Source organism: Lipophrys pholis (assembly GCF_963383615.2).
Source record: "Lipophrys pholis genome assembly, chromosome: 13".
Classification (NCBI taxonomy): Eukaryota; Metazoa; Chordata; class Actinopteri; order Blenniiformes; family Blenniidae; genus Lipophrys; species Lipophrys pholis.
The window spans coordinates 26,999,472-27,020,463 of NC_137632.1; the positions used below are offsets into that span (position 1 = coordinate 26,999,472).

The 20,992-nt window shown below is 43.3% G+C and overlaps 2 protein-coding genes across 2 annotated transcripts; one reads left to right on the forward strand and one right to left on the reverse strand.

Annotated features, from left to right (window-relative positions):
- Positions 1-2,324: 2,324 nt before the first annotated feature.
- On the forward strand, positions 2,325-6,362 carry dbi (diazepam binding inhibitor (GABA receptor modulator, acyl-CoA binding protein)). The gene is made up of 4 exons (XM_080477799.1): positions 2,325-2,479; positions 4,406-4,523; positions 4,612-4,674; positions 6,133-6,362. Exons 1-4 carry the CDS (start codon positions 2,465-2,467, stop codon positions 6,204-6,206), a joined length of 270 nt encoding a protein of 89 aa, XP_080333925.1. The 5' UTR covers positions 2,325-2,464; the 3' UTR covers positions 6,207-6,362.
- A 1,649-nt stretch (positions 6,363-8,011) lies between these two features.
- Positions 8,012-20,613, reverse strand: sctr (secretin receptor; the record flags this gene model as incomplete). Its single annotated transcript, XM_080478233.1, has 12 exons — positions 8,012-8,990; positions 9,784-9,825; positions 9,906-10,044; positions 11,263-11,354; positions 12,090-12,159; positions 12,286-12,346; positions 12,424-12,577; positions 13,292-13,424; positions 14,015-14,124; positions 15,195-15,295; positions 15,773-15,868; positions 20,280-20,613. The coding sequence occupies 12 exons, from the start codon at positions 20,611-20,613 to the stop codon at positions 8,817-8,819; spliced, it is 1,506 nt and encodes a 501-aa protein (XP_080334359.1). The 3' UTR covers positions 8,012-8,816.
- Between the last annotated feature and the right edge of the window lie 379 nt (positions 20,614-20,992).

The window sequence follows — 20,992 nt, forward strand, 5'->3', positions numbered from 1 at the left end:
AAAAACTATTCTTCACATCTTACCAGGGTTTCACACTCGTGACCCCTGGTGTTCGCCGTGACCCCTGGTGTTCAACGTGACCCCTGGTGTTCGCCATGACCCCTGGTGTTCGCCATGACCCCTGGTGTTCACCATGACCCCTGGTGTTCACCATGACCCCTGGTGTTCGCCATGACCCCTGGTGTTCACCATGACCCCTGGGGAACTATACTACGACACTGGATTTTCTCTTATTGAAGTAACTTCAAGGACTAACCCTGGGTGTTCTGTACTATGGAGCTGGTTCTCTTCTCACCAGGATAAATCACCATGGTAACATGTTCTGAAAGGTTAACCCTGGGTGTTCCGTACTATGGAGCTGGTTCTCTTCTCACCAGGATAAATCACCATGGTAACATGTTCTGAAAGGTTAACCCTGGGTGTTCCGTACTATGGAGCTGGTTCTCTTCTCACCAGGATAAATCACCATGGTAACATGTTCTGAAAGGTTAACCCTGGGTGTTCCGTACTATGGAGCTGGTTCTCTTCTCACCAGGATAAATCACCATGGTAACATGTTCTGAAAGTCTAACCTGCCCCAGAGCAGGATACGTTCTCGATGACATCACGGTGAGTGTAAAGCTCCGCCTCCTGACCAATCAGATCTCTTGGAACATGACCTGTCCATTGTTAAATGATAGTGATCGGTGCACTGTTTCAGCGCTGAGCTGCAGAGGAGAGATGATAAAGTAATTTAGAACGAATCTTTATGACATCATAAAATTAATCTTATTGACTTGAACTGAACTGCAGAAACGGGAAATTATGGAGCGCAGAACTATTGGTGCCGTCGCGGTGATGAATTCACATTCCAACACGAAACGCACGCACACGGAGGAAACTCAGCCTCAAGGCAACTTGATGGAAAAGCTAAACTAAACGAAGAGGAGTGAGGAAGTTCAGCTTGAAACGTTTCTGTGATCAAGTGAAGTTGAGTGAGCAGAGCGCCGGGCCGTCCGTTTATATTGTCCGATGAAGGAATGTCGTATAATCTCACCAAGTCTCGCTTTAACAAGTCAGGAATGGTTTTGGACCCGGCGGCAGCGTTGATTTTACTCTGGCTGGTTGTGTTTTATCCTGGTCAAGCCTCGTGGAGCTCAACAGACTTGGTAACAAGTCAAGAACAAAAACATCCTTCAATGCCTCAGTGACCAGGATTTTATTTTCTCATGTCAAAACGATCGATCTGAAAACTCTTTCCCTCCTCAGCGCTCCTCTCTGCTGTAGAGTCACTACAGAGACTGTAGAGTCACTAGAGAGGAGCTGTAGAGTCACTATAGAGACTGTAAAATCACTACAGAGGAACTCTAGAGTCACTATAGAGACTGTAAAATCACTACAGAGAGACTGTAGAGTCACTACAGAGGAACTGTAGAGTCACTACAGAGGGCTGTAGAGTCACTATAGAGACTGTAGAGTCACTACAGAGGGCTGTAGAGTCACTATAGAGACTGTAAAGTCACTAGAGAGGAGCTGTAGAGTCACTATAGAGACTGTAACATCACTACAGAGGAGCTGTAGAGTCACTATAGAGACTGTAAAATCACTACAGAGAGACTGTAGAGTCACTACTGAGGAACTGTAGAGTCACTATAGAGACTGTAAAATCTTTACAGAGAGACTGTAGAGTCACTACTGAGGAACTGTAGAGTCCCTTTAGAGACTGTAAAATCACTAGAGTCACTACAGAGGAGCTGTAGAGTCACTATAGAGACTGTAAAATCTTTACAGAGAGACTGTAGAGTCACTACTGAGGAACTGTAGAGTCCCTTTAGAGACTGTAAAATCACTAGAGTCACTACAGAGGAGCTGTAGGGCCACATGTGGCTGCTTAGCTTCAAGTTGCAGAGCTCTGTAAGCTCATTGGTCAAACTGTGTTTGATCATGAGGTTATTTAAAATCCTGGTCTTAATCTTGGGATGCTATGGTCCTGGTCTTCGTGTTGGGATGATGTGGTCCTGGTCTTTGTGTTGGGATGCTAAGGTCCTGGTCTTAGTGTTGGGATGCTGTGGTCCTGGTCTTAGTGTTGGGATGCTAAGGTCCTGGTCTTAGTGTTGGGATGATGTGGTCCTGGTCTTAGTGTTGGGATGATGTAGTCCTGGTCTTGACCCGGTCTCGGGTGAGGTGGTCTTGACTACACCACGAAGAACAATGTAGACGTACAGACGGATCCAGCGGTGTTGTCGGGGTTTAATAGACGGAGCATGTGATTGGTTGAAATGTTCACGCCATCCAATGAGTGGAGGCCACAGTGCGTGAGTCCGTCGGATCAGCCAATAGCGCGTGGGGGGCGGGGCCACCAGCGCCAGGCGGCAGCCGACCCTCCCCTCGCTGGACTTGAGTCTTTCTTATCTCCCTGTTCCTCCTCGCTTCACTCTTCTGTCCCTGAGCCTCCATCCAGCCGCGTCCAGCCGCCATCCTCACCATGTCTGACCTCCAGGTGCGTATGAAGCCCGCGGCTCGTGACCGCACACCGCGTTTCCCCGCCGCGTCCCGTTATTTCTTCGCACGAGCCGCGGAGGAGGAAACAGCCGCTCGCCGCGTGAAGCGTCCGAGCTAACCAAGATGGAAGCTGGTTTCCTTCTCCACCGCACAGGTCGCACAGAAATAAGCTTTCCTCACTCCTGCGGGCACGCGCGAGCTTCTGCCGGGGCACTGGAGCCACGTCGGTTGTTTGTACCGGACTTTATCCGCGGAAGGAGGCGGGGAGGAGGGGGTGGGGGGTGGGGGGGTGTTTACGAACGTCTAAGCAACACGGCTGTCACACTCACTCACTCATGCATCCATTCATTCATGCATTTATACAATGAGTCATGCATGCATTAATGTGTGCACGCACACGTGCATCCATCCATTCATCCATCCATCCATTCATCCACTCATCCATCCACCCATTCATCCATTCATCCACTCATCCATCCACCCATTGCTCTGAATGGAGCTGCTGATAGACATGCTGTGCACGGTCAGGGGGGCTGAGGCTAAATGTAAGGGAAAGTTCACTCACGCTGTCAGCTGATCATTAATAAAACTACACACACACACACACACACTGTCACCAGCGTGTGTTAGGAATGTTTACATTTAACACACACACACACACACACACACACACACACACACACACACACACACACACACACACACACACACACACACACACACACACACACACACACACACACACACTACTCACAAGAAGGTCTTTGTTTGCAAAAGATGCAACATGTGTAATAAGTGCTGCACTAAAGTGCTTTTTATTGTGTTATAATGCTTCACTGGAGGTGTGTTACTGAAGCAGTCAGACTCGACGTGTGTAACCTTTGAACAACCTGCAGTCTTTTAGTGTGTGTGTGTGTGTGTGTGTGTGTGTGTGTGTGTGTGTGTGTGTGTGTGTGTGTGTGTGTGTGTGTGTGTGTGTGTGTGTGTGTGTGTGTGTGTGTGTGTGTGTGTGTGTGTGTGTGTGTGTGTGTGTGTGTGAATGAGCTCACTGTGCTGGCAGAGTCTGGCCTCCCTTCATCCCATCGAATGATTTCAGGGTTATCTCAGGCTTCACTCGGTCTCCGTTGTCGCTCCAAAGGTCGAAGTGTAACTCAGCCGGTGGTCAGCGACACACGACAGATATTTACCCGAGCTTTATCCTGCTTTATCAATAATCAGTAGATTCCAGTGATCGGTAACTGATTATAATTAGAAGTTGCTTCAGAAGCAAGAATGTCCAAGTGGGCTTTTTTTTTTTTTTTTTTTTTTAAACACAACTAAAACTTCCAAGTGACTTCAACTAATCATGATGACTGAAGACCAGAGCTCTATAACCCGCTGCTCTACAGCTCAACGTGGCTCCACAGCTCCTCTGTCGTTGCTCCACAGCTCCTCTGTCGTGGCTCCACAGCTCCTCTGTCGTTGCTCCACTAGTATTTGTATTAAAAGTTTGTAAAAACTCCCATGATGCAACAGCTATAGTTTTCAGGACATTTCACAGCATTTTGCACCAAAAGGTTTCATCAAAATTGGCTTTTTTTATATATGTATGTATATATATATATATATATATATATATATATATATATATGAGAGATTCTCATTTAAATCCATGATATCCTTTAAATGGAATTTAAGTTTTTTTTGATTGTGGTGGAGAGTGTTTGTGATGGAAAATTACTAACATATATTAGTAATTTTAATATGTTAGTAATTTTCCATCACAATCAAAAAAACCTTAAATTAAGTTTAGAGGATATCATGGATTTATGGATTTAAATGAGACTCTCTCCCGCCTGCCTGTAGCGGCTCTCCAGCTCCGGTTCAGACGACCATAAACGTTCCTCCCGCGATGTTCCCAGTCCGCCTGTTTTTCCCTCCGCAGGCGAAGTTCGAAGCAGCAGCAGCCGAGGTGAAGCAGCTGAAGGCGAAGCCCGCGGACGAGGAGATGCTGCGGATCTACGGCCTGTTCAAGCAGGCCAACGTGGGCGACGTCAACACGGGTCAGAGGCGCCCGCCGCCCGCTTACCTCCGCTTAGGTCCCGGAAGGTTCTAGGAACCAGCCTGACTGCTCCTTGTGTCTCCCCGCAGCTCGGCCGGGGATGCTGGATTTCACGGGGAAAGCTAAATGGGACGCCTGGGAGAAGCTCAAAGGTGTGTGTGTTGGTGTGTGTGTCGGTGTGTGTGTGTGTGTGTGTGTGTGTGCCTCCTGTCTAGTTCGATGTGTGTGCGACCACATCTTAAACGTTTCTATTGAAAAGGTCCCGAAAGGTGAAAATCCCGTCGTGACAAAACTTAAATTTAGTGTCTCTGTTTCAATAATTCATCAAATCTGAACGCCAAACAGCTTATTTGACCTTTTCCCGATGATTTGCTGTCACTCATGAGGTTAGGACTACATAGTAGGGCTGGGCGACGTGGCCTTAAAATAAAATCTTTGAATTTCTCACAAAAAATTTGATTTTCAAACAAAACATTTCTGATATTATTGGGTTTTTTTTCCCTCTTTACTTTTAAAAAGAAAACAAGAAGTTTCAAAACAAGTTTTGATTTTCTTTTATCAAACTAACTCATATTTACCTCCTGGATTTAAAATGCCAGCTGTTCTTTTGTTTAAAAAAAAAAACCATTCACATTAATAACTGCACCATTTTCAAAAACATTAACAAGGAATTAAAACGTATTTTTGGGGGCGTGATCGTCACATTTACATTTTAAACTCGACCTCTATCAGACCACCGTGTCAACGTGACGTTGACAGAAGTAAATATGGACGGTCAGCAACCAGGGTTGCCAGATGTGAATCACTGTTTCCAGCCCAAACAACGTAAAAACCACACACCTCCATAAAAAACCAGCCCAAATCTCAGCCGGTGTTACGAATCATGTTAAAACCCTAAAACTATTACATGGGTAATAATGAACGCGCCATAAACACACAGATGCACGAGATAAAGTTAAAAGATAAGAGTTTGGTTCCCCAAATGGGGGATATCGTCATATCTGGCAACGCCGGTCAGCGTCCATTTCCAAGTGGTTGTTAAATACGAGTCGACAAAATGTGGCGGGAAAAAGAGAGCACAGCTTTTATTATGGCGGAGCCGCTTCCTCCGGCGCTACGTGACATCAGTCACACGTCGCGTAGCATTAGGTAATAATGGAGTAAAGTTTCACCTGCATTTGGTAATAAACTTCTTGAGTGTATTTTGTAATAACTTGTCACATATTGCAAAATGTGGGTGTTCCACTTCTTTCTTCTTTTTTTAAGAAAATGCATTTTGTAATAACTTTGCCCTTTATGCATATACATGGTTCTATGTTTAATAATGGGAGAAAATAAATTAAGATTTAGTTGGACTAGAATTACATTACTATTGCGTCACTATTTGCTTCAGCTCGCGTCCTGCCAACAAGGCGCGGCGGTAGAATGAAGGATCTAAATCAGCTTTAACCTTTAAGGTCAGCTGCCATTGTGGCTGGTAGGTTTTTAAAGTCACAAGACGAACGGTATTTCCACCGGACATTTCTGTCTTCTTGAAATGAAACCAGGTTGTTATTGCCAATGGGCGTATTTGATGAATGGCTGTGATGAACGTGTTGGTTTTCCTTCAGGGAAGAGCAGCGACGAAGCCATGACGGAGTACATCGCCCTGGTGGAGGAGCTGAAGCAGAAGTACGGAGTCTGACTCTGTCGGTGACCGGCCGGAGGAAAGCCTCCACCCCGCCGCCGTGAAAGCCTTAAAACCCCGCAGAGTGTCTTCGCGCCTGGCCGCTCCGCTCCCCTTTGCACCCCTTTGCACCCTTCACACAGTCCATCCATTTCAATACAAGACCCTCTCCTCTCCACGTGTCCTCCTTCTTTGCTCAGCTCCTTTCACTTCGGAAACCACTCGGTTATTCTCTCAACGCAGAGACGAGCGACGGCAAAAACCACAAATCACCAGACGAATTAGACCTTTTGATGGAGGGAAATCGAGGAAAAGCCGGATTTGGGGCAATAAAGTTTGAACACAACGTATTTGGAGCAACGGGACCTTGTGAAAGTGATTAAAGCCACTTTAATGAGGTTTAAAGCAGGAATCTGGAACCTCGATCACCAAAACAGTGTTTCTGTCACTTTCCTCCAAATCACATTGAGCTGGAGCTTCAAAACACATTTAAAACAAGACTAACAGTCTTTAGTAAGTTTATAGTTTTGGATATACGTACAAGAAGTTTCAATTACACTTTAAGATGGGAAACATTTCATTACATTTTCAGCTGATTTTAGAGTCTTTGCCTTTTTTAGACAATTTCTACATTTTGGATCTTTTTTAAGAAGCCCTACATGTTTTTACCTCATTCATATTTATTGTTTCTTTTAGTGATTCGAGTTATTTTGTTAGTTTTTTAAGCCGCGTTAACATTTTTCGCAATGTTATGCTGTTTTTCCATTTTTTGGGGGGCCAATTTAGCTTATTAAAAAAAAAAAAAAAAAGTTTTATCCAAGAGTTACGTGTCGTTTTGGTGCGTAAACGAGCTAAAAATAAGACAAAATGTTTATTTTCCTATTATATCTGAAAGCTTCAGGGCTGAAGAGCCACAGGTTGAACACCCAGGATCTAAAGTAACTTGTACACAAGAATATTCTTCTGCATCGTCACTACGGTGAATTTAGATCTTGGATATATGAATGTCAAAACATGAAGTTTTATCTATTTCTTGAATTTTGATAATTCTGTTTAAAAAAAACAACAAAGAAACATTGTTGTTCATCATTTATAAGCTAAATTCTAAACTAAGTTAGGAGAGGCTGAGCAGGGAACAGATGAGGACAAACCAGGTTCAGTTTGTCAGCGAGTGGATCAGATCGATGACTTTGGTTTCTGCAGTACACAGCTCTGTCCACTAGATGTCGCTGTCAGCTGCAGCAAATCGGGAAAACGACCCAGATGCAGAGTTGGATAAAAACAGATTGTGGACACGAAAATAAACTGAACTTACATCTTTTTAAATCACTTAATTTATTTATTTATTTTAAACTTTTTGGTTGACATTCAGTGAAAAATGCAGTATCTATATTAATTTCAACATTCACTCACAGCATTTCTTCCAAAATGTCAATTTTTTTTCCATTTCATGTTTAAAAAACGATAGAAATCCTGTGCATCTTATGAATATTTCTCTCTGATCATTTTAAAAGTAGTGTACCTTCCTTCACTGCCTGACAAAAATCTGTCAATCCTTTATCTTGAATCTTGTATATAATTTATTTTTCTAAATCCAGATTCAAAAACATTAATATGAAGACATGAGAAATGCTAATAACTGTATTTATTGATTGCTGCTGGAATGTCCCTATAAAGCAGAACTGATGGAACCTTTCTGTGTCATGCACACATACGTGAAATAATCCCTTTTAATGAATTCTCCACCATGTCTTTGTCACGCCCTATGAAACAGTTTAGTGACTAATTTGCATAAATACAAGAACCGAGTGAATCTGCATCGTAAAAAGGTTCAATAAAACTTTATAAACAGATGAACAATTTCAGCAATTCCAGATGGACCAAAATACACTGCATACAATTTAAACCTTACATTGTTTAATAAAAACTACAGATGGTGGGTTTATATCTATTCTCACAAACAGACATTGTAATAATATTAACATGTTCTTACATTAATAATATTCTCATATGATGACAATAGAAACAATAACTTAAGAAAATTTAATATTATCTAAAGTATTACACAGCAAACGGGTCCACAGAGGATGTCACTCAACACTTAATAAAATCACCAACTGTTATTAACACACTGATAGAGGAACATTAACGAGGTGAAGATGAAGAAGAAGAAATCTTCTTCTTCTGGGTTTAACGGCAGTTTGCGTCCATAAAGTTGCACTACTGCCACCTGCTGGTTCCATCTATCTACATTGTTTCTCACCGCTTTCCTCCTCCCTGATGACTGCCCCCCCTCTCTCCAATCAGCAGCTTTTACGTCACTGATGATTGTTCCCCTCTCTCTAATCAGCAGCTTTTACGTCCCTGATGACCGTTTCCCCTTATTCTTCTTCACTTGGTTTCAATGACATCGGTGAAGTTGCACTGCCGCCATCTGCTGGTCCCAGCTAGTCCATACCATTTCCTCCACTCACTGAATACAAGATAAAGAGTGTAACGAGATCATCACCAGCTGAGGAGTGGAGACCGGACCCCCAGAGAACTTTTACTCCTGGTCTCTGCTCTGTGCAGTGGAAGCATTTAACCCCATGTAGCTGCCTTCTCTGGACCACCTGGGTTGGAGTCCCGCTACACCAGGCCGGACTCTGCCGTGGGGGCAGTTCTGATGAGCAGGGTGATGTTGGTGGTGGCGCCTCCCTGGTTCCGGTTCCGGTTCCGGTTCCGATTCCGGTTCCGGTTCTGGGGCTCGAGCTGCAGTGTCATCCTCCACCTCTGCCACCGCCTCCGGGCCTCATTCTGCACCTGCACAGTCAGGTGAGGATCGATCAGTGATGGACGGAGGCTCCTCGGACCTGATTGACCTCCGATCGATAACCAGTATGGACTCAAACCCCCCCGGCTGTTTGCCGTGAGACCAGAGAGTTTACCACTACACCACTGTGTCGCGTTAATAATAAGCCACGACTGTTTGTTTTTTTTAACTTGCTTGGTTGCTCTTGCGAATTGCAGAGAAACTGTGACTGTGAAGAAGAGGAAGAAGTTCCAAGAAGATTCTGGAAGAGCAGCTGCTGGACCAGGATCTGCTCTGGAAACATTTTCCCCTCTTAAAATAAGAAAAATTAAACCTACTTCAATGTACTTTTACCTTGAAATACGTGAGAAAAACAAACTGCCAATAGATTTCTCCAAATATGACGTGATTTATAATATTGAATGTTTCTTAGCAGCGAAAACTAATTTAAAGCTCTAATTTACCAGTATTTATCTCATGCTAAATGCTAAAATGGAGATTTTCTATCTGTCGTTCTTCTAAAACACAAATCCAAACAAGTTGTCTTTAAAAGAAGTCCCTCAATCTTGCTGAAATATTACTTGTTATGTGAATTTGTCCTAAATCAGGTGGGATGAGACATTTTGACTAAAAACAAGACAAATAAACTTTGTGAGATTTTGAGTTTTTGCAGTGTAAACATGGACAAATACACTGAAGGTTCTATTTAAATCATATTGGATTCAATTCTGGTGGTTTACAGTGTCATGTGATGGTTTTACCTGTTGGGCACATTAAAGACTAAACTGGGCGTGGCTGCCTCACCTCCCCGTTCAGGAAACAGTAGAGAAGCGCCACAACGAAGCCCTGAAACGGCACACAGAGCACAGGTTCGATTCCCGTCCTGTGCAGACGTGTCGTGGCTTCCTGCGCGGCCGTCGCCGTACCTGAATGGAAGCGAACGCCAGCTCGATGACGTTCCAGACCTCCGAGGCCCTGTCGCTGTCCTGGTGAGGACGGAACGCGAAGACGACGTAGTGCAGGCCGAACAGGGACACCAGCAGGAAGGACGACTTGGCCAACTTCCTGTTTGGAAACAGGTGAGCGCATGAGTGAATTAACCAAAGCCACTGAAAGTCTAGGAAAAGCTTTTTGGTAAATTATTTACATTGAAAAAAAGAAACCGGTGGAATAATTGTATAGTTGACACACCTGCAGGTGTAACTTTTCATTGTGCTCTTGTGTTGAACCTTGTAAAGTCTTTGTTACGCTGACGGTTCTTTGTTCCATGTTCCAGGTTCTGTTTCATACTCTTGTTTTAGATTGTAAACATATTTCATGTTGTTGATGGCTGTGAGTGTTCATGACCTCCGTCCTGTTCAAGCGAGTGTCTGACTCCGCCCCCTGTGACCTTTAGTGACCTCCTGTTCAGGTGAGTGTCTGACTCCGCCCCCTGCGACCTTTAATGACCTCCGCCCCCTGTGACCTTTAGTGACCTCCTGTTCAGGTGAGTGTCTGACTCCGCCCCCTGTGACCTTTAGTGACTCCGCCCCCTGTGACCTTTAGTGACCTCCTGTTCAGGTGTCTGACTCCGCCCCCTGTGACATTTAATGACCTTCTTCCTGTTCAGGTGAGTGTCTGACTCCGCCCCCTGCGACATTTAATGACCTTCTTCCTGTTCAGGTGAGTGTCTGACTCCGCCCCCTGTGACCTTTAGTGACCTCCTGTTCAGGTGAGTGTCTGACTCCGCCCCCTGTGACCTTTAGTGACTCCGCCCCCTGTGACCTTTAGTGACCTCCTGTTCAGGTGTCTGACTCCGCCCCCTGTGACATTTAATGACCTTCTTCCTGTTCAGGTGAGTGTCTGACTCCGCCCCCTGCGACATTTAATGACCTTCTTCCTGTTCAGGTGAGTGTCTGACTCCGCCCCCTGCGACCTTTAATGACTTCCTGTTCAGGTGAGTGTCTGACTCCGCCCCCTGTGACATTTAATGACCTTCTTCCTGTTCAGGTGAGTGTCTGACTCCGCCCCCTGTGACCTGTAGTGACCTCCTGTTCAGGTGAGTGTCTGACTCCGCCCCCTGTGACCTTTATTGACCTCCTTCCGACGGGCGGTAACTCATTATGTCTCATATCTCACATTACTCTCCAGGTAGAAGTAAAATCGTCTGATTCCGACAGTATTCATGAGGGAATCTACCTGCAGTCTGAAAGCGTCTCTGAAAAGCAGCCTCACATCCTGGTGAGCAACCAGAGGAGAACGAAGAGTGAAAGAGTGAAGCCAGTCACTTCATTGTACTTGTACCTGTACTGGCTGAACTCACTGCCAGGCAGCTCCTGTGTTCTTAACTTCTCCACCAGGACTCTGATGATACACGAGAAAAGCACCAAGTTCACCTGGAACCACAGGAGTGAGTTAAGACATGAACTGTTCCATCAGCGTTGGACAGTAAACAGTTCAAAATTACTGTTAATCTCACTAATCTGATCACTGACGTCTGCGTCATATCTCCGCTTCTAAAAATCAAAAAACAAATAAATAGCCCCGCGCAAATAAAGTACGATGTTTCAGCTTGTTCGTGGAGTTTGGTGACTCTATGATGTTCTGATCCAAACACAGTTATTGTGATATTCACTGAGCTCTGAGGCGAAGGTTATGTTGGGTCAAAGGTCACAGCGCGCTCTGGATGGGGAATTGAAACCTGAACATTTTGACATCAATCAAATTAGAACTGACTGCGTTTCCGTGACCTCGACCTTTGACCTCATCGCTCCCAACATTTAATGGAACCGTCCTTGGATAAGGACAAATAATCCCTGAAAATTTCATGTAATTCTAGAGAATAGTTTTTGCAAAAAGTTAGTGAAATAATTTATAAATATAAACCAATAAATAAATACACGCAGACCAAAAGATAACATTCGTCTCAACGTTTTTTAGGCGAATGTAATAAAATATATTTAACCAGCACATGAAAAAATGACTTGAGCCGTTTTAAACCTCAACACAGGGACAGAAGAGACAAAGCAGATTATTACAGTTCTTCTCTCCTTCTCAACATCCTCACATCACTTCTCATCTTTAGAGGAAAGAAACTCGAGATGAAGGTTTGAAGGAAGTCCAGTACTGACCATGATGAAGACGAGAACAGGAACTCTGAGAATCCACCAGATCCACACGCTTCTTCTGGTCTCCCAGCAGCTTCACACACACACAGAAAGAGCGGTTGAGCAGGGCGCCCCCATGTGGACGCTTCACGACAATCCACTGTGTGTGTGTGTGTGTGTGTGTGTGTGTGTGTGTGTGTGTGTGTGTGTGTGTGTGTACCCTTCATCTTCATGCAGGTACCTGGCGGAGCTCCAGCCACTGATGATGACGACAGGAGAACCTGGAGAGGATGAAGAGCAGCTGTCAAAACCAACGATGAGCGAGTGATGTTGATGAAGGAGTGATTGAAGGCCGTACCCCAGCCGAGGAGGACGTACCACCACAGACGCCTGCGGTGGCCGTGCAGCGAGACGCTGACCAGGCTGTACAGGAAGTGAGCCTCCGCCAGGAACCAGCTGTAGTTGGCCAGGATGCAGTAGTTCGACAGAGCCGTAGCAACTTTACAGCTCACCTGGAGGGGGCAGCAGAGAGCCACTGTGACTAGCTATACTAATTATTGATAGATAGATAGATAGATAGATAGAGAGAGAGAGAGAGAGAGAGAGAGAGAGAGAGAGAGAGAGAGAGAGAGAGATAGATAGATAGATAGATAGATAGAGAGAGAGAGAGAGAGAGAGAGAGAGAGAGAGAGAGAGAGAGAGAGAGAGAGAGAGAGAGAGAGAGAGAGAGAGAGAGAGAGAGAGATAGATAGATAGATAGATAGATAGATAGATAGATAGATTTCATTGCAACATATTCATATTCACTCCGATTCCCAGGTAATCAGTAGTTAATTGGTAGTTAATTGGTAGTTAGTTGGGAGCTAAACAGTGTACCTGATAAAGTGGTGGTGGATAAAGGCTGTAGAAGCACTGAAGTTTGTGAATTACTTGATTTGGAACTGAGTTTTACACAGTTTCGTAGGTTTCTATAATTACACTTCGGCTCACTATTTTGGTTCTCTGATATTGTAATGAGACGAGGAAGGACTTGTCCCGGTGATTATCAGGCTTCTGATTGGGGGTATGATGAACAAAGAGGCGGCGAGAGCGAGATGTTAGTTTCTTCAGGCTCATTTCCACCTGTTTCCTGTCAGTGTTATCAGGAATCTGTCAGCCAGCCTGCAGAGCGTCGGCAGGTCGTTTATCCTCAGTTTATAAACGTCCCTCATCAACAGAAACGGTACCGGGTAGACGCCACAGCGAAAGTAGTCCTCTGTTGAGAAGAGAACCAAGTCTCTGATGAAGATGAGTGCGGCTCGGAGGATGAAGGAGAGGAAGAGCTGCACGTGGATGAAGTTCCGCGTGCAGTGGAGCCTCCTGGAGGGAAAAAGAAAGAGGATTTTTTATCAGCTTAACAACAATGAAAACAAATTCAACAACCAGAAGTTGTTCCATTAAAGTTCTCTGAGACTGAAGCAGAGGAATCCATGATGGTAGTTCTGTTTACCCCCGACAGGAAACAAACAACAACGAGATTCCATCTTAAAAGTCGGTCATGAATCATAATGTGACTTTTCATGCGAGACGCTGGATGTGACTTCCTCCTCCCGTGTTAATTTAACCAAATTAATTCATGACGTTAACTCAATCTGCAATTTTCTCCCATGCCAACACTCTTTGTTTTGCCGATGGTGTGCCTTCTTCTTCTTCTTCTTCTTCTTCTTCTTCTTCTTCTTCTTCTTCTTCTTCTTCTTTTTTTTAATCATAAAATGTGCTCAAATCAGAGGTATGTATACGCAGGCCACTTCCTTTGCAGCTTCTTACAGCACAGGGTGCAAATCGGGCGTTACAAAGAGAAAGTTTGTGATTTGAGAGTTTCAGAGTTTAAACCGTCTTCCTGAAACGGGCCTCTGGACTGCCGTGGTTGATATGCGCGATAAACACAAGGGATCTGTTGGATCACTGACCTGAAGAGACAGAGGATGGAAACGGCCACGGAGAGCGAGGTGAGCGAAGTGGCGTAGCCCACCGTGTACATGATCCTCACACACAGGAAATACCGCTGAGACCAGTACACCTGCCGGGAGGACGGTCAGAGTCAGGCCTCCATTTATTTGTGTGTGTGTGTGATTATTTGATCAACTTTTCGCAAAAACTATTAACCCGAATTGCATGGAAATTTCAGGGATGATTTGTCGTCATCCAAAGATCGATCGATTAGATTTTGGGACATTAGCTTCTAAACCATTTCTGGATAAAACTCAAAAAACGGTGACAAAAATGTCCCATACAAAGCGGATGGGAAAGGCGCCGAGACGAGATCAGCGACTGTTACCATGGAGACGCTCCCTGCTCAGTGTTTCCCAGTGATGACGCTACCTGACAGGCTAGTTAGCGTCAATATGAGCTAACGGCTAACATGCTAGCGATGCTAACTCGGTTCCGAAAACAAATGTGGTGTTGGCGATGGCCTGCGCTCTACCGAGTGTAGCTCTACTTATTTATTGGTTTGTATGCATGTATGTTACCAAGTATTCGTAAACACTTTTGACCTGATTTGCGTGAAATTTTCAGGGATGGTTTGTCTTAATCGAAGGATGGCTCCATTAAACTTGGGGGAGTGATCGGGTCAAAGGTCAAAGTCTAGGCCCCGAAAAATGTCAAACATTTATTTTCGTCCTAACTGCGATCAGTTTTAATCAAATTGATATCAAACCAACGACTAAATGTTCAGTTTCCAATCCCCTATCCTCTCATATGTCACATGATGCAGTGATGTCAACACCCTGGTTAGCGGTTGGGGGTCAAATGTCAGGGAGCAATTCAAATGGGACAAATGAGCCGTTGGCTCTAGTGTCAAGGCTTAGTGAGATTAATCCATATGTTTTCCACGAGGTGTTTATAGTCTGCACAGAATCCATCTTCCGGGTTTTTCCCAACAAAGCTGCATCATGTAGCTTAGAAGTGGGAGGTTATAATTTGTGCAGTAAGTCGGAGGTGTTAATTACAGTATCCGATTGCTCGTTTCAGATGTCAGACCTCACACCTGAACCGAACCCTGTGTGTAACGTCACATGGTTATGAATCCTGATGAGGAACAGGAAGTCTTCCACACTGATCATGGACGAGCACATTAATGTGTCTCACCTCCTGGGGAAGGCTCTCGTTGAAGCCGTACTCGCAGGCTATGTCGTGTGGAGGGTAGGGATCAGTCCAGCCGTGTTCGGTGCAGTTCCTGAACACTCGTCCTGCACACAGCAAAACTATCACTGGTACAGAGCAGGTAAAACACACCGATGCACTGCTGGATTTATACAGACGTTAACTGAAAATAAAGACGAGTGTGAATCAGTCACGATTATGTTTCATGTTGATGTTGAAACCAGTTTGATATTTGTAGTTTGGCTTCAAACCCTGATGGGTGATTGTTGTGTAAGCACTGAGGTAATGAAGCAAATCCCAGGTCTGGTTGTTAGAACAAACCTCCACTCACATGTTTTCTTACAACAGCAACTCCTCACGCTTTCTCACACAACAATGTACAAGTCGTGCGCACAGTTTGCAGAAACAGGTAAACTGTGCGCAGCAGCCGTGTACGAAGTAATGGAAAACAATAAAGTTATGAAGGAACCGTGTGTGTGTGTGTGTGTGTGTGTGTGTGTGTGTGTGTGTGTGTGTGTGTGTGTGTGTGTGTGTGTGTCAGGATGAAGGCAGCCTGCACTGACCTGAAGAGTGCAGGAAGCTGGGACAAGGCTGCGACACAACGTCTCCGACAGCAGCATGAGGCCAGCAATGTATGAGGTCCCACCAGCCAACACACTCTGAGGACAACACACACACACACACACACACACACACACACACACACACACACACACACACACACACACACACACACACACACACACACACACACACACACACACACACACACACACACACACACACGCACTGTGAATGCTGTTAATAGACTTTAGTTCAGGCTTGTTTCAGGTTTTAAAAAGTGTGTTGCTCCAACCAGCCAATCAGAAATCAAACCCTATATAGTGTCATCGGGGGTTTAGCCAATCCTAATCAAGGTAGGCCCTCCCTTTGACTCTTCCCACAATTAGGCAGCTCTGCTCTGGCACATGGCACCACGAGAGGAAGTTCTTCCCCCTCTTCCCAAGATGGGCATGTGTGGGCGGAGCTAGTCCAGCTCACACAGACACAGCAGATTCTGAATGCAGCTCCTATGACTCAATATTCAAATGGAGGAAAATCAAGGAGAAGCTGGATTTGGGGCAATAAATTTTGAATACAACGTTTTTATACCAGCGAGATCCATGTGAAAGTGTTGAAAAGCTGGACGATATGACCCCTTTAAACCTTGGACATCACAAACACACACAAACACACTTCGGGCTTGAGAAAAAGCAGCTGCATTTTTCAGTTGTGATGAAAGACTTTCTCGTTCCAAAAAGCGGAAGTCGTGAACATAAATGAGTGGCTGACACCGATCATTCCACAAACATGAGTTCAACACAAACACCAGACAGCAGCTCAGATCTATGCGTTCCCTCTCCATCGCTTTCACGTGGTTACAGGAATTATCCACCGAGGAGTCCCATTTATGGCAGAGCTGCTCCATCTCGACACTCCATCACTTTGTGAAGCGTCTTCTTGTATTTCTCCGCGGGGGTTTTCTCTGAGGGCCTGCCACACCGTCCAGACGTGACACAAACACTCAGTTGTAGAGAAAAATAGAGTAAATGAAGCGTGAATAAAATCAGCAGAGAGCAGAAGGAGTGAGACGTGCTGGTGTTTTGTCCTCTTTGTAAACAGAACGGTAAATTATCATTAGACATCAAACAACTGATCAGGTCACGTTATGTGATGCAGTACGGTGGCCTGGAAGTGCAAAACACGACAAACCTCAGAAAACACTACCAAATCCAAAAGGGTTTTTTTTTTTTTTTTTTTTTTCATTTGGTAGTGTTTTCTCTAATTTGTAGTGTTTTTTGGATTTAGTAGTGTTTTTTGTAATTGGTAGTGTTTTCACTATTTGGCAGTGTTTTCTCTAATTTAGCAGTGTTTTCTCTATTTGGTTGTGTTTTGGGGCTTTGGTCGTGTTTTCTCTAATTTGTAGTGTTTTTTGGATTTAGTAGTGTTTTTTGTAATTGGTAGTGTTTTCACTATTTGGCAGTGTTTTCTTTAATCTGGCTGTGTTTTCTCTATTTGGTAGTGTTTTTTGAATTTGGTAGTGTTTTTGGGATTTGGTAGTGTTTTCTCTAATTTAGCTGAGTTTTCTCTATTTGGTTGTGTTTTGGGGCTTTGGTAGTGTTTTCTCTAATTTGAAGTGTTTTTTGGATTTAGTAGTGTTTTTTGTAATTGGTAGTGTTTTCACTATTTGGCAGTGTTTTCTTTAATCTGGCTGTGTTTTCTGTATTTGGTAGTGTTTTTTGAATTTGGTAGTGTTTTCTCTATTTGGTAGTGTTTTTGGGATTTGGTAGTGTTTTCTCTAATTTAGCAGTGTTTTCTCTATTTGGTAGTGTTTTGGGGATTTGGTAGTGTTTTATAAAATTTGGCAGTGTTTTCTCTATTTGGCAGTGTTTTCTGAAGTTTGTAGTGTTTTGTACTTCAGGCAGGTATGTGACATAGAGATAAACCTTGTGGAACTCCAAGCTTGTGTCATGTTGTTGTGAAGACATGGACGTGCCCGTCGGCTCAGCTCTGGATGTGACCGGGCTTCAGTTAGACCCGGGAGAAGAAGGAGCCACGGAGGCAGCTTCATTGCTGCTAATGCAGTTAGCTGGCGGGGTGATGGGATTACCCGCCGCACCGCTGACAAAAAGTACATGGTGTTTCTTCTGAAGGCACCATGTCGGATGAGAGCAACAACAGTGAGATATCATTTCACACAGTGATCACCTGTAAACCCTCATTCTCACCAGCTGGAAGCCTTTCGGCTCATAAAAACAGAACATCCGTCTCACTTCCAAACTGAAGGGCTGCTGAGATTCAGTTTAAGGCTGGTTTACTGGACTGGATGTCCTCTTTCGCTCATTCTCATTAAATTCTCATTCAATTTAAAAGAGAAAAAAAATATATATATATAAATAACACCCGAGGGAAGTCGGTACGACCCCCAGTTTTATCGGTCTTAATCTGAGGTCTGAATACTTTATGACCAAAACAGTGGTTTTTAGCTCTTTCCACCAAATCAAATTAATTTGCAGCAACAAAACATGTTAAACATTTAAAATCAGAAGAACACAGCTCACACAGTTTCTATAGAGTTTTACTGTACATATAGAAACTGGATTTTATCTTAAATTTTGACCTGTTTCAATGCTCTTCTGAAACTTTAAAACATTGATCTTTGGTCGCCTCAAATAGAAAAATATGAGTAAGCAGAAAAAAAAAAAGTATAATTTAAAATAAGATGGAAAAAATGAATCAATGTTTGTATTTAACTCTGATAAAGCTTCATGGACGATGTAGGTTGTGAATCACGACGCTACGCCAACATGTGGTTACAGCTGAAGGAGAAAAGGTTTGACTTTCCCCTCGTACATGACCCGACTCGCTTCTTCAGTAATACTATTATTAATGATCGAATTAGATTCAATTAACCCTTAATCACACCGGTGATCATACTGGGTCATTTCTGCATTCCTTCCAGTGTCGTTCAAACTGATGGTATTAAATTAATGAAATAAAATGTTGTGTGAACTCTGAGGTGCTGCTGATATATTTTGCTCTTTGATTATTTCCAAAGCACTTTATTATGATGTATTATATTATGTTATGTTATGTTATGCTATGCTATACTATACTATATTATATTATATTATATTATAAATGTAATTATACATGTGTTGAGTCTACATAAATTCCATGAATTTCCATAAATATATATTGATTACAAGATGAGTCTTAGGTTAAAAAAAAAAGTGATTAATCGCAATTAATCGCAGAAAATTGTGCAATTAATTAGTTGTTTTTTAAACCGAAAAAGTGACATCACTAATTTTATTGTATTATATATATTGTAACTGTTTTGTTATTTGGGTGTAGGACAGACTAACATTGACGTAAATTAAGAAAACATTTTAAAATCTTTTATTTTACTTTTAAGGCTAGAGATGTAAATGGGAGGATTAAAATAGTTATACTTCTTCTTATCCTGTTTTCAAATATGTAACATATGTGGAAAAACTGGTGCATCGTGAACTCTGGAATTCTTTTTTGGATTATCGCCTCTCTTTTTTTATTGTTTGTTTCTCTTGTTTATATCTTTTGTACATCTTCATAAATAAATAAATAATATTCATTTTACAGAACTCCAGGGAGAAATGTATTAAATTAGAGAGTTTTTAGAGTAGAAATGCTTAAATATGTGTGATATTGATGAGTACAATAACATCCTAATTTATCATATTTAAACCAGCCTGGAGTGTCTTATTTTGAAAGAGTGTAATAACAACGTCACCTGAATTTGTCAATAGAAGTCAAGCGCAGAGGGTGTCGGGACTCCACCTTCTTCGGGGAATTGTTCCCTCCCAATATCATTTGAGGAAACTAAACAATATAAAGCGTAATGATAATAAGAGAAAGCACAACAATGACATCAGAGGAAGTGAGGCAGGAAAACTGATGATCGTCTAAATGTTGAATCTCTCCACCGTCTGCAGAGAGTTTGGATTCTCACGGTTGATGGAACGGAAAGTTTTCATGACGTTCAATGTCGAGGGACGGTTACAGCGTTTCACACAATTAAGTTCAATTTTAAAGTCATTTAAAGGAGATTATCATTACGTGAATAAAATGATTAATGCATCAGATTTAAGTGGTCAAGACCACCTAACCCGAGACCAGGTTAAGACCAAGACCGAGACTTTAAGGGTCTGAGACCACGTCAGGAGCCTTACCAAGACCAAGACAAGGCAAAGCAAATTAATTTCTCTCGCACCCTTCACAGCACTTTACTGAGAAATAAAAGAAATACAGTAAAGCAAAGTCACGAAAAAAACCAAGCCCAAGATGTTGGAAATGTATTCTGCAATACCAAGATCGCTCTGGAATACTACAACACTATGCACATTTTAAAATGTAAATTAAAAAACTTCATACTGACGAACTGTCACCAGTTCTACTTTTTAAAAAAAGTCTTTAACTTGGATAAATCCTCAGTTGACTTCTGTAAAAGATTGACCACGTGTGGAAAAAGTACAGTAAATACTGACTAACTCGAAGCGCTGGTGATGATGATGATGATGATGATGATGATGATGATGATGTCGCAGGTGAGCAGCTCACCTGGCTCTGCAGGGCTCCTCGAGCTGCTGTTGGGTCTGAGGAGCTCCACACAGGAAACCTCATCCTGCAGCAAAATGAAGTCTGGATCACACTCGGGAGGAAGAGTTTCCACCTGCACACACACAACAAAGTGCGTGATGAAGGACGGCGGCGGCTCCTCCAGAGATCCGGTCACCAGAAGAACAGAAGCTGGAATGAAAGGACCCACATGTGGACAGCCCTGCACGAGGAGACCGAGCAGCGCCACGTGTCCACAGATCTTCATCGTCCAGCGGAGAGGGAACAGACCTGAGCCAGGAGAGGATGTCAGTGAGTGCAGGAGGTGAAACAACAACAACAACATTTAGAAGCTTCTTTCTTCAGGCTTCAGGTCTTCAAGGAGGAGAGGGTGTGTGTGTGTCAGAGAGAGAGAGAGAGAGAGAGAGAGAGAGAGAGAGAGAGAGAGAGAGAGAGAGAGAGAGAGAGAGCGAGAGAGAGAGAGAGACCTCTTGTGGTAGCCTTTGGTATTTTCCTCTTTCACGCTTCATCATTTGCAGAAACAATGATTGACTTCTATAATCTTTTTTTTTTTTTTTTAATTAACTAAAACCAAAAAAAACATAAACTGTGCTTGTTTGTGAGAGTGATGTTTTAAAAAACAAATG

Excerpts from the sequence above, each read along its gene's own strand:
- dbi (XM_080477799.1), top strand. Across the intron at positions 4,524-4,611 it reads CGTGGGCGACGTCAACACGG|CTCGGCCGGGGATGCTGGAT; the intron begins GTCAGAGGCGCC and ends GTCTCCCCGCAG. Across the intron at positions 4,675-6,132 it reads CGCCTGGGAGAAGCTCAAAG|GGAAGAGCAGCGACGAAGCC; the intron begins GTGTGTGTGTTG and ends GTTTTCCTTCAG.